General features: G+C 41.4%; 1 protein-coding gene across 1 annotated transcript; it reads left to right on the top strand.

The window, feature by feature from the left end:
- Window positions 1-5,505: 5,505 nt before the first annotated feature.
- On the top strand, window positions 5,506-13,551 carry LOC121624801 (gap junction gamma-1 protein-like). The gene is made up of 3 exons (XM_041962706.1): window positions 5,506-5,884; window positions 6,921-6,991; window positions 11,194-13,551. Exon 3 carries the CDS (start codon window positions 11,247-11,249, stop codon window positions 12,624-12,626), a length of 1,380 nt encoding a protein of 459 aa, XP_041818640.1. The 5' UTR covers window positions 5,506-5,884; window positions 6,921-6,991; window positions 11,194-11,246; the 3' UTR covers window positions 12,627-13,551.
- Window positions 13,552-13,786: the final 235 nt, after the last annotated feature.

Genomic DNA, 13,786 nt, shown 5'->3' with positions numbered 1-13,786 from the left:
TAAACGATTCATTGTTTCAACTTGAGCAGATTACGTGATACCATCAGAAGATCCATTGCTATCAGACCTAAAGCTGAGATTGTATTGTCAGCAGTTGTTCCCAAATTCTAGAATAAACTTTAAAACTCAGTGCGGTGACAAACCGTCAGTGTGATCTTGAAATTGTTGCTGGAGGTGGTGGAGTTATATTGGTATGTAGTTGTTGACGTCACTGGTTTTAATTTAATGCTTTTTGAGAGTTGAGCCGGTGTTGACGAAATTGGAGTACGGGGGAGTGATTTAGGGGAAGGGACAAGGAGAAGAAGCCTCACATGATGCAATGTGTCCTCTCAAAGTAGGTTTGAGAGACATGATGAGTTCACAGCAGAGGCAGAAGCAGAGACAGGAGGACAGAAGAGACCTGGAGTGAGAGGAGTCATCCAAACCACTTCCTCAACTCACAGGGCTTCAGACAGCTAAAGGACAAAGTGGAGGATCAGAGGAGAGGGGATGAGGGCGCAGACAGAGAGGAGGAGGTCAGTGGATAGAGAGTCAGCAGTATGGAGGGAGGAGACGAAAGATGGACAGCAGCTGTGATGATATGACAAGACATTAGAGATGAGATGAATGAACATGTGCCACCACAATGGCCTGATAGTGACCTTCAGTGGGTTGGGTGTAGAAAGGACGCATGTGGCTACATTAAAGGCGAACTCCACCAGTGAGCACTACTGTGAAAAAAGCCTTAAAAAAAGTATGACAAATTGCCTCAAGTGATGTCACTTGAGTCATCTGGGACTGACAACCACAAATTTGAAAATGAAAATAATCTTGGGTCAGAAAGAAGCCAGATTACCAGACCTCTGAAGCCCACTCCTCATCTCTTCTTGAGGCTATAGCAGCTCAAGGCTACATTAGCTGATGCTAGTGTAACACACCTGAACCTCTGACAGAACTGTCAGCAGTCAAGGGGGTAATGAGGGCACCAGGTTTTGAGAAGGAAGAAGAATGCTTGGATTCAGAAAAGACAACACCAGTGCATTTTAGCAGGATTAATGCAAGCACCTCAGCCTTGACTGGATTCTGTATGCCCGAATGACGTCTGGCATGTGCCTCTGGGTGATGCTGTACTATGTTTTGAAGCCAGTGTTGAACAGTAGGATTATGCTTGTTATCTTATTAACTACAAGCCTTTTACCACCACTTTTCATCAAAACTAGAGAAAATATGAGGTCCATACAGATAATACGTTTTCCTCTCAGTAGGATTTGAACTCCTGCTTGTCAAGCTTTGGTGTGTCTTCTTTGTCTCCTGACCCATCAGTGACTAACGACTATGGTTTGCATGTTAAGAAAAATCCCCACAGACTGTTTTCCTGGTAGATGTGGGAACTGAGAATTTGCTGTGGACACTGTCAAGACGTTGCTACACATGATAAAATCTAAATTTTTGATTTCACTTCATTAGTCACACCTTAACAGTAGACAAAGTGGATTTTCTTCTAAAAAGGCAAAATAATCACAAAAATAAGCGTAATGTTCATTTGGCATGCTAAATATCGAAGCGATCAGAGTGCATATTACTGGATTATTTGAAAGAAATCAAAGTTGTTTTTAATCCAGTGGTTCCAAGCATTTAATGTAACCATCAGCCATTTCTGCATCATAATATATTTAGTTGTTACTCACATGGGGTTGCTCATTTTATAATTTTTCACTCTAGTGGAAATAGACATTGCTTTGAGCCCTTGTGACTAACAACTAAAAAAAAAAAGTCTGTTACAGAAAAACTTATAGTGCATACTTTATGAGCTGTCCATGGGTCTACATCATTTTGATGTTAACTAACATGTGTTGTCCCTGTCAAAACAAAGCTACAAAGCGTTTTACATGAGAGCAAAATTAAAATAATTTGGAAAATTCTTCAGGCTTCTACAAATCCTGTGAAATAAACTGCCCCTCACTCCTCTGTGACGAGGGGTCGTTAGCATCTAGACCAGAAGATGGCGCCAAGTCAACATCTCAAACCTGCTCAGCTGTGTCCTCTGCAGAAAAAGACTTTTGTCACCACACATTAAAGCTAACGTAGGCTTCCTGTACGTTGCTCTGGATTAATTGAAACCACGTGGCCACCACAGAACGAGGCTCCTTCGGCGTAAACAGTGGCGCTGATGTAAATTAACGAAACGACTCTCAGAGAGCATGACAGCGAAGGCTCAAGGCTGTGGTGACGGAGATGACATGTGGTGTATGTGCGTGCTCCATGTCACCATGTGAGTTTGAGATGCTGCTGAAGTCAGCCAAGCCATTTGTCGATGCGGCTTTCTTACTCGCCTGGAATTCAGTTTAATTCCGCGCCCATCGCGCCTGCCCTAACCTTGTGTATGCGTGTAACCTCTAATTTATCTCTTCCCCTATGCCGCCCTTCTTCCTTTCCAGTTTGACTTCTGTCAGATCAGATAAACACACTGTCATGCATCTTATCTTTGCATCCAGTCTCTCCAACATTGTTCCCTCTCCACATCTGATTCCTGCTCTCTGATGTATTCTGTCAGTCTGTCCGCAGGGCTGATTTCATGTCATTGTTGTTGTCTGCCATTATATTTTCTGTTGTCAGTCCACGATGACATAAGCAGCAAGAAACTGACGGTGCACAACACTTGTAGTCCTCACTTACTTTGCTTTCATGACTTGGGAATTGCCTTCTTCAGCCAATGTGATTCGGCTATCGCTCTTGGGAAACCCTCTCTGTCGACTCTGGACTTTTGCAACTCTCAGCTCAATTGATCCTTCAATTTAGGTCATACTGAGGCCAGCATTGTTAGGCCAACAGTGCATGCTGTGTCTATTACGTCTGAATGGATGAATTTCAGTGACCTCCAGAGCTAAGTGAATGGATAGATAACCCAGTTAACATCAATCTGTGGAGAATGATGACAAATTGTGTTTGAAGATCTTGAACTCGTCAATGTCAGCCTCGCCGCCTCCTCTTGTACCTCCCTGTCAATATCCACATTCCAGCTGATACAGCCCTTCCCTCCACCAATAACAGGACACGCTCAGCTGTTAAAATGCTTTCAATTGGCAGGGCTTTCCAATGATTGCTCTTATTGATACCCTCATTGATTTTTCTCCATTCTATTACTCCCTCCGAGGTGAAAAATAACTCAGTTAAGGGACTTGAGCCTTGTAAGAGGTCACTCTGAATTAGGATGTGGACTTCCGATGCCAAAACCCCATCAGGCTGATTAGGGTTGTAAGTGTTTCCAGCCCTCTGTGTTTGATTCCTCTGCTGATAGTTTAAGAATACAATGCCAGCCAAAAGTCAAGCTAATAGCTTTGAGCAGAGGCAGAAGCAGTCAGTGAGCAACAAACGGGGATGGAGCGGAGGGGGGAAGTGTGGGCTGCCGGAGCTGACGCTCGTCTGTGTCCTTGAGATAAACGGGGGTGATAAAACTAAGAATTTCTTCGCTTGTAAGGTCATCAGCCACAGGAGAAACAATGATTATGTTGTACTGGTATGTCCTTAAGGATGTGAAATACCAGAAAATAAGCCTCAGTGCACTGTGAGAAGCTTTCATTTATTCATAAGTTATATGCTAAGGCTGCAGCAGTTCGGGAAAACCAAACAGAGGTCGTACAGTGTGTGATACAACAACATACTTCATGCTGTGTGACATGTATAAAATATGTAGTTAGCATTTTTTGGCAAAAGTGGTCCATGATGTTATTAAAGGGGTGAATGGTTAACACAGCCTGTACATCTCTCAAAGCTGGAAGCTCATGTCTGCATTTGCATTTGCAGGACGGTCATGTGGCCTGACGACACTGCATCCGTCACACATATCAGATGAAGAAGATTATCTCTGGCACAAAGTTACATTCGGTGTTAACTATTTTTCAACTAGCTCAACTGGCTAACAGCACTGAGTTGCAGAAGCTTTTTCTATGGTGAAGATTTTCAGAGCTCTGATGCTAACTTATCAGTACGATGATGCCAATACAATGATGATCATATGGGTCGGACAGCTATGAAATCATATCATTTATCATAAACACATAATAAAACACAAATACCAGCACTTTTGGACCAGTCACCATGGCCTTTATGTCAGAAACTTGACCAGCTGATCCCTGTGAATTAGAGCAGCTACATAAATAGCTGGTGATGTTTGTCAGAGTGCTGTTGCAGAAAGTCTTTCATGTTCTTCCAGCTCTGTCACTCCTTCACGCTGTACTTTATATTACAAAGCTGCTCAGATATTTGCTGAAATGTCAGGCGACAGGTCACTAAGAAGCAAATGTCAACTAAACAACGCAACATATTCCCACATCTGATGTAAACAGAGGGTTAAAAGACAAAACAATGGCGTCTGAGCACTTTTCTGTCAACAGTATGGGTCAAAAAATAATGGATCTTATAATTCCGACAATGCAACTAGATAGCACCTTTCATTAGAGCCTCATTGCCTGTTAACTTCCCTTATATTTAAACTTCACACCACAAGTTTGTGCACAGGCTGATCATCAAGCTCCCACCAGAACTACAGATCACATCACACAGCTGTTTCTACAGCTTGAGTAGCATCCTGCATGAAGAATGAACTGACCTCTATGTGTAAAGTTCATGGAGTGCCCCTTTAACGAAGGTGAAACGGTCCTGATGAAAACAGACTTCACAGATCCATGCTTTGTATCCAAAGCCTGATGGAAGAGGATGAAACAGACTGGTGGTGTCTGCTAAGTCTCAGACTCTGTCTAAAGACAACAGTGTGGTAAGAACATGAGATGTCTGACATCTCTAGTCTTTGCCCTTCTCATGAAGCCTTGACTCATGACTCTCCAGTCTGCCAGAACTAGAAGGAACTGGAGGACAGCATTCTGTTCAAACAGATGTAGGAGTTTCGACATGTTAAACAACACGTTTCTGGCATTCTTTGCTGCACTGACCTTATCATAAAGCATCTCTGTGCATTGTAAATAAAATATCACCTGTCTGTTGTGGATACATCTGCCATTTAAAGTCAAAGCCCTGATTTGTCACAAGATAATCTTCCACATGTCCTTGATGACAGATAGACAAAGATGAAGGAAATAGGTTATAACCTCAGACACTTTGTGACTCCAGAGTAGGGGAGTCTGCCTGCACTGTGCTTTTACATGGCACTAGTAGAACTGGTCTCTCCCACACCATTCACACTTCTTTGGCATTCAGCTGCAGATACAAAAGGTGACATGTGTAGAAAAATGCAGGTGTGCTGTTCACTTGAGGTCATAGTTTGCCTATATGTTTCATAAAATGATAAAATGATGTTATGACCTAGAAACATTTGTGCACAGGACGCTGTGAATTTGCACAATGGAGAATGGAGAGCTGCTGTACTGCCAATAAGACATGTCAATAAGGAAAAACTGCTTCATGGTGCGTGACTTACTCTTTCTGCATCTCTCTCTCTTTTACACACACACACACACACACACAACCGGGCAAGCCCCTCCTTGCTTTGCACCGAGCCGTCTTCCTCTGCACACACAGCCAAGCTCTTTCCCTCACTAGTCCAGTCGCCGCGATAAAAAGTGCATTTTACAGTGAAATTGCTAACAACTTCACTCACATGAAACTTAGACTCCTTTTTCGCGAGTGACCGTCAATCTCGTGTTTTTTGCTGTAATTCGGCGATGAAGATTTTATTTCCCCCGCACAGAGGTCGCGTTTTTTTGCCGGTTGATTTGTGAAGTTGATGAGTTGATCCATCTACCTGACGGAGGGCAGCGGCGCCAAATGCGCGTCTGAAAAGGCGAGGATTCTCTGGAGAATTCACACAAGAGGCAAGCAAATAGCTGAATATTGGTGTCCTCTAACTTTTTAAGTTCGAGGAAAAATACTGGAAGATTGTATGGAAAAGGTAATATACTGCAGATACCATGAGATTTGTCGCTCTACTCAGACCCATTTTATTTTGACTAAACAGTCCCGTTTGGTTAGCTGATTTAACGTTACGTAGTTATGTTAACATGATGTTTGCTAAGATAAATTGAGTGACCCACCTACAAATGAAATTAGTCCATTTGTGTTTTATGAGCAAGTTACTGTTATCTGACAAATGTACTGGGTAATAATTGACAGGGATTCATAAACTTTATACGGCATCATTTTGACCCTCTTAGCAAACCTTTTGACAGTCTTTCCCGAACTTTAGCTAAACTTAGCATTAGCTTAACGTTGCTAGTACCCAAAACCCAACTGGAGGTCCCCAGATACCTGTGGGTTTGTTTTCAGTTAGGATCAATTTATCAATTTCTTTTTTTCCCTAGTCCTTTAATCTATGACATGTCAAGAAAAAGTGAAAAACGTCACAATTTCCAGGTGGCCAGTTCAATTAGCTTGTTTTGTCTGACTAGCAGTGCAAACCCCAAGCAAAGCTTCATATTTCCAAAACTAGAACAAAGGAAGTTGGACTAATTTTTTAGAATTAACTGACTGAATAACTGATCTAAATCTATTATCAAAATTGCTGACGATTATTTTTCCATCAGGTTGATTAATCAACTATTCTTTGTAGTAGGTACCTATCAAATCCCTAAAAAAATAAAAATACATAGGGTTAATTAATTTTAATTGTCTTTTATTGAACTAATTTGATCCTGCCAGTCCCCAGATGTTTCATTGGCCAAAGTGAAATTATTTTGCGCTTAAATGAATTGTTATTAATATAATATTATCTGCATCTGTGGTTGTGCGTGCTTTTCTTTTTGGTGTATTGATTTGAAAAGCCGTGTAACCTGTATGCTACATAAAACATGAACAAGAACATTAGCATACATGTGCTATTAAACCACCATGAAACTGTTGTTTGATTGATGATTTCTTGTCAAATAAGAAAGTTGTGTGGCATGTGATCAAACAGATGTTTATTGGTGTAACCTCTGTTCACTTTGCAGGCACATGGGGTTTGAAATACCTCTGAAATCCGGTAAGGGAAGTGAAAGTAGGAGGGATAAAACAAAAAGAGGTAAAAAGCTTGACTTCAACATGCAAAAATACATTGTTATTAGTTGCAGTAGTTAAGAAGAAGAAGGAAGAGCAGGACCATTGCTGGTTTTTGAAAAATAAGTGTTTTTAGTAGTTTGTCAAAAAATGTAGTCCATTTAGATTTTAATATATAATTAACTGCAAATTGTTTTTGGTATGTGCTATTAATAGACCTGACACTGAGCAAAAGAGCAAAATAATTACTATGATAAGATAACTAAGATGCCCTTAACAAGTCACCAATACTCCAGTTCATATAGCAATACCTGGTAGTTCCGTGCTCATTTTATCTGGGTGATTGATCACTAATGCAAGCACAGCACAGTAGTATTGGCTTCTTCAGCATGACAAATTAGATCTCCATGCCAGAGGCTTGTGTCTAGATCCCGTTATGTTGTGCATCTTCTGTGTGGTTTGACATGTTTGAGTAGATGACCCCCGTACCCTGTGGGCTCCATGTCTGGGTATAAAGTGATGGGAGATGCTGTATCTAAAGTTTAGGTAATTACACTTGCAGTCCTTCTCTGTCGCACTTTCTGAGGACAGATAGTTATTTTATTCAAGTAAATTTGCAGAGAGTTATGTAATGTGGTTATGAAGTAAATCACATCTGCCTATTTCTGCCATTGCTCTTTAGTTTTGATTTAGTCTTTATTGATGCTTAGTAACCAAGACATGGTATACATTGTATGATGCATGTCTAAACAAACACATCACTTTTTGATTTGCAAGCCAACTTACTGGCGCCATCTTATTTAGTCTCATCATGGATTGGTGCATGTCCCTGGATCAACACATCGCTATTTTCTCCTGCCAATCCCTCTTCTTGTTTCCATCTTTTTCCACGTCAGCTTTATACTGTACTGTATGTCTCTAATCAAGAAAAAAAAACCCTGCCAAGTATACCTAAATAAGGACGTGCAGTGTCAGCAAACTACAAACCTTTTACAGTGGCCTTTTAAGTTAATAGTGAGTGAATGTTTCATACTCAAAAGATAGACTCTGGGTGGAGTATCACTTTACTGCTTTGAAGGAAACCACGAACCTTCACATTCACAGCTTGAAGCCTTCTTAGATAGGCATGTGCAAGGCTGTCTGCTCTTTAAAGTTAGACTCTCACATAGTTCTTTTACTGGCACTGTAGGAAACTGGAGGCTGTTGGTCTGGGGCTGGGAGACATCTGGGGAAAATGCACTGTATCACCTTCAGGCATTCGATGTGCCACTAGCAGCAACTAGGGCTATGGAGCTATGGCTACATTTTGAGACTAGGCAAAGAATGGATTGATTTGGTTTGTTTTATGTAAAGACATATCCGTGGGATTCATCTTCTGGTCCACTTACTGCTGCATTCGCTGGTTCTGCAGAGATACTTTCCAAAAGTGTTGACAGCAGCCTCTGGTTTGGTGCATGCGTGTGTAGCATGAAGGAAGATAGTGTGTTTATCACAAAAATTTGTCATAAAAACTGAAAGGTAATCATCCAAACATGTATTCATCTTCTTATTCCAGTTGTTTGTGTCTGTGTTGGGAGGGTGAGGTTCTGTTTTCCCTTCAAAGTAAACAGGGTAAAGTTAGATTGTTGTCTGACTGCTTGTGCTGCTCCCCAACTGGACCCTTCCTCGTGGTGTCCAGCCTGTAACAGCTAGCCTGGTGAGTAAAATGCAATCATGACCAATAGGAATGACCCACACAGTTTTGAGGGTCAGACCTAGGCTGTAAAGTTGCAAGAGGTCAGAAATCAAATAACTCCTGTGTTTGTGGCGTGCATGTGCATCCTTATTCACATTCTGTCAGAGCTCTCATCAAAATACTTCACTTCAGCTAAAATTTCGCAGGGTAGATTGAAATTTAGTGAAAACATAAACAAAGTTTGTTTTTTTGAGTCCTCACTTTCACTCAAGAGGATCAGCTAGACCTAAACGTGTTTTGTACATGTTGTTCTGAGGTTCAGTGTTACATTGGTTCGTTATGAACGAAAATGAATGATGGCTTGCAGTTCGGTTAACTTTCCTCTCTATTGCTGTGCAGCAGCATAATTTACTTTGCTGATGAGCTGAGCCAAAAATGAGCAATGTGAAGGATTCCTCCCAGTTTCTTGCCATACGCAAGACTTGTGTTTGGGTGGTGATAGTTGTGCTACTGGGTCTCCAAATAGTACATTACACAACGTGGCCAGATGTGCAGTTTTAGAGGGCATGTGGCTCTTAATGAGACAATCAGAACTGTTTTTCTGTACAGAGTGAGACACAAGGAAGCATGTTAACAGCAGCTGGACCTGATTTCATAGGAGTTTGAGGGGGTTTCTTTGATAAAATGTCACACTGATTCAATGCGACAGTGTGTCAGTATGTCTGTTATCTCATTGAGAGAAATTTTCTGTGGCTTAGCATCAATAATAAAAGTGTGGGGATACCTATATATGCAATAATAAAATTGCATTTGCACTTTGCCATAGTTTTGCATATGAAAAACAAAGTCTCCTGAATAGCAACGTTTGAATGTAATGAACTCAACAACACAAATTAGGTCGGCAACTAGCAATTATTTTGATTTTTGTTTTGATTTTTTTCAATTTGTCGAAAATAATGAAAACAGCATTTTTTTCATTTAATAAATTGTCATAAAATAGAGAAAGCTGTCACAATCCCCCAGAGCCGGTCGGAATGTATTCAAATGTCTGATTTTGTCTGAACACCTACTAACAGTCCAAAGCAAAAATGTATTCAATTTACAATGAATTAAAACAGAAAATCAATAAATCTTCGCTTTTGAAAAGCCGGAACAAGCAAATATTTGTTTTTTTCTTGAATGATTTTAAAGAGAATTGTCAAGTTGTCACTGATTCATTTTCCACCTATTTGCTAATGAATTGATCGTTCCAGGCATAAAACAAATAAGAGCAAAGCGCATCTTATGTTTTCATGTGGTCAGGCCTGCCCATGAAAACAGCCAGAGGGCCTAATTTGGCCAAAATGCGAATCTAAAATCAGAACTGCAATCTGATTGGAAGAATAGCTTTTTGTTTCCAACCCTACACACTAAAACTAACTTTTTTATTTATTTTGCCAAACAGCATGATAACATAATTGACTTCATACAGTGACAGTCCCAGAACAACCTCAAGGCTGTTCCTGTATCACATGACCTTGTTTGCCTCAGTCTCTGTCCCCTTTTGGTTGATGGATGCGTGTCTTATGACAAGCAACTGTGCAGGAGCCACAATTGTTGGATTATAAACTATCCTAAAAAACGGATGTCCATGTTTTTGTTGTGAGCATTATATCCATAATTTCCTTTGTTGTAATCATTGAAGTTATATGTGTGTTAATGAGCGCTTGCACACTACTATCATAGGATTGTATTTATATAGTGGGTACATTGGAAGTTAATTCAGATTTCCCAGCTGATAAAAACCTCATAGTAAAGGTTTTACTGAAGCAATAATTCAACAAACCACAAAAGAGCTTTGAGAAAGCATTCAAAATAATAACACATTTACTACATGCATATGCCCCCTCATACCCTTGGTGTCACCAGGGTATGTGTAGTGCTTGTTAGTGGCAGTGAAAAAGTCATTTTGCTGATTCCTCTTCAGGGTTTCGGTACTTTAATACTGAAGTACTTCGCATTCCAGCACAAAAAAGTTTTTTTGTTTTAAACCTGATGAGAAAGTTTTTAGTTTCTGGAACATTGTTGGTCAGAGATTGTAAAATGCCTATCAGGGACATTCGGTTAACAATAGCAATTATGGTTAGACATTCCATCTTTGTCATTACTCTTCCCTATGTGTACTAATGCCAAGGGTATGTTTAGACATGAGCTTTAGGGCAAAGCTATTATAAGAATCAAGGATAAACGTGTTGTTATTGTGGAGAATTGCACTATTTGATAACATGTATACTGTAGGAAAGACAAAGTGCTTGGAGCTGAAATACTTTGTGAATACAGCAGAAGAGTGTGGGCTGCCTCTATTTGGAGCATTAAAAATATTTGATTTATCCTGTGTGTGTGTGGGAGAGAGAGTCAAATTGAGCGACACAGAAAAAGATTAAACATACTTTATTTATATGGACAAATATTTTGTCTTTATATGGCAATGCTATTTGATGTTTAAAGTGGATGCTTTCCTTATAGTGTTGTAAGAATGGTTCAGAGGTTAATCACGTCTGCTCTCTCCACAGGGGAGTAACAGAGGGTGTATGTTGCCTCTCACTGTAGTTTCCCTGCCACTACCATGAGTTGGAGTTTCCTGACTCGCCTGCTGGAAGAAATCCACAACCATTCTACATTTGTGGGCAAGATCTGGCTCACTGTCCTCATTGTTTTCCGCATCGTGCTGACGGCCGTAGGAGGAGAGTCCATCTACTACGATGAGCAGAGCAAGTTTGTCTGCAACTCAGGCCAGCCGGGCTGCGAGAACGTCTGCTACAACGCCTTCGCTCCGCTGTCACACGTCCGCTTCTGGGTTTTCCAAATCATCCTGGTGGCCACCCCTTCTCTCATGTACCTGGGCTATGCTGTCAACAAAATCGCTCGTGCGGAGGAGCAGGCAGACAGCGGAGGAACGAGGGGGTTTTCCCGGAGGAAACCCAAGAAGCACTATCTCGGCGGCAGAAAGCAGCACAGAGGCATCGAAGAGGCTGAGGATGACCAAGAGGAAGACCCGATGATCTATGAAATGGCAGAGGAGGAGAGTGATGGTAGTGGATCAGCAAAAGGAAACAGCGGTGATGGAAAAGTGAAGGCCAAGGTACGGCATGATGGGCGCCAGCGTATCAAAGAGGATGGACTCATGCGGATTTATGTCCTTCAGCTCTTGGCCCGTTCCTTGCTGGAGGTGGCTTTCCTGTGTGGACAGTATGTCCTGTATGGATTCGCTGTGCCCGCCATCTACGTGTGCTCAAAGCAGCCCTGCCCTCACAACGTGGACTGCTTTGTGTCACGGCCCACTGAGAAAACTATCTTCCTCCTCATCATGTACACGGTCTCCCTGCTCTGTCTGGCGCTCAATATATGGGAGATGCTTCACCTGGGCATAGGTACCATCTGTGAGATCATACGGTCCCGCCGGATGCAGCTCCCCGACGACGAGCTGTACGGGCTGACAAGGGGACAAGGAGCTCGTAATGAGGCAGGGTTGAGCGGAGAGGATTACAGCAGCTACCCTTTTTCTTGGAATGCACCATCAGCTCCACCTGGGTACAACATCGCCATCAAGCCTCCTCTGGTATCTACAGGCCACCAAGAGCAACCGCTACCCATCACTGACCTCACAAACACCAAGATGGCATGCCGACAGAACCACGTGAACATTGCCCAAGAGGAGCGCCAGCAGTACACCAGTAATGATGAAAACCTGTGCAGAGCAGGGATGGGAGATGGCCCCAGAGGTGTTCATAAGGACACCTGTCAGCCTCAGAACAGGCTGGAGGCCGACAGTCAGGCCTACAGCCAGCCGCAAAGCCACGGTAACAACCACAGCAAGCCTCACCGTGAACGTAAACACCGACCGACCTCCAAACACACCTCCAGCAAGGCAGATGCAGACAGAGGCAGTGGCAGCACCAGCAGTAGCAGCAAATATGGAGTCATAAAGGGCTCAGAGTGGATCTGAAATGAGAAGTTTTTGTTATTTTTAAACAAAGCAGACAGACTCATTATTTACATTTATTTGTCTGTACTGACTCCAAAAAATGGACACAGCACCCAGTTTACATTCTTCTCAGTTTTGTTCATACAATGAAGCTCATTATGAGTGATTATTCGTACCAGAATCTATCTTGTACCAGTTGAGTTAGAGCTCTGCCCCGTGAAGATCAAACAGTTAAATCATTTACCCACAAATGTATAAACCTAAACAACTACCACACACTTCCACGCTGTAACTTAAGGTGCCTTACTTGAACAGTCAAAGTGCTGCTTCCAAATGTTTTCTGCATCACTTTATGTACAACTGAAAACAGGAGCTAGTTCCTGCTGTCCACTACCACCACCCAGAGGTTAAGCTTTGAACAATAGTGTTGTTTCTGAATATGCAAAATTGTATACATATTTTCACCAACCCAGGTTGGCTGTGGATTGATTGTTTTTGTTTTCCCCAGCTTGGATGGAAAGTATATTTTCAGCTGATTATTTTATAGTGTTTCTGTGTCCTTGCATCGTTGAATGGCAGTGTTTGGCAAAGTTTAATAACCTAACCCTATTCTTCAGACTGTTGTCAGTGTTGTAATGTCAAGCTGTTACAATTTGTGACATTATGTTTGTTTCACGTTTATGTTACGATGGTTTTCTCAACCATTAGTCCATTAGTTTGTGTAAAGAAATCTGGCCTAAAGCATCTGTCCTGTTGTGTTTTTTTCTCCCCAGAGGCCTGATACAAAGAATTCTTCCTCATACTGTAATCATTTCTCTCAATACATACTTTTATTTGCATATTTTCAAATTGAAATGTTATTAAGGCTAGTCCTTTGCACTGTGCCAGTGTTTTTGTGAAAGTATTTTTATAAACGAAAAGTGCATGTTTTAAATAAAGAACTGGTATTGTTTGTCTTGGGGTCTTTGTCTTACATTCAACAATGTTGGTGTCATGAAAGTATACATTTAAATCATCATATGGGTGGAATGTCAAATTTTGAACTGGTTATGGAAATATTTTATCCATGTAAACATAATTGTTTCAAGTAAGTCCATGAAGGAATGTACAGTATATGGATTCAGTTTTGCAAAAAGAGATTACTGTATTTACAGGCACATTGCCCCCTGCTGGCCAGGGAG

The sequence above is a fragment of the Chelmon rostratus genome, chromosome 21 (genome assembly GCF_017976325.1).
Source record: "Chelmon rostratus isolate fCheRos1 chromosome 21, fCheRos1.pri, whole genome shotgun sequence".
NCBI lineage: Eukaryota > Metazoa > Chordata > Actinopteri > Chaetodontiformes > Chaetodontidae > Chelmon > Chelmon rostratus.
This window is presented reverse-complemented; position numbering and strand designations above follow the sequence as displayed.

Bases quoted from the DNA above. Each gene is read 5' to 3' on its own strand.
- LOC121624801 (XM_041962706.1), top strand. From the start codon at position 11,247: ATGAGTTGGAGTTTCCTGACTCGCCTGCTGGAAGAAATCCACAACCAT.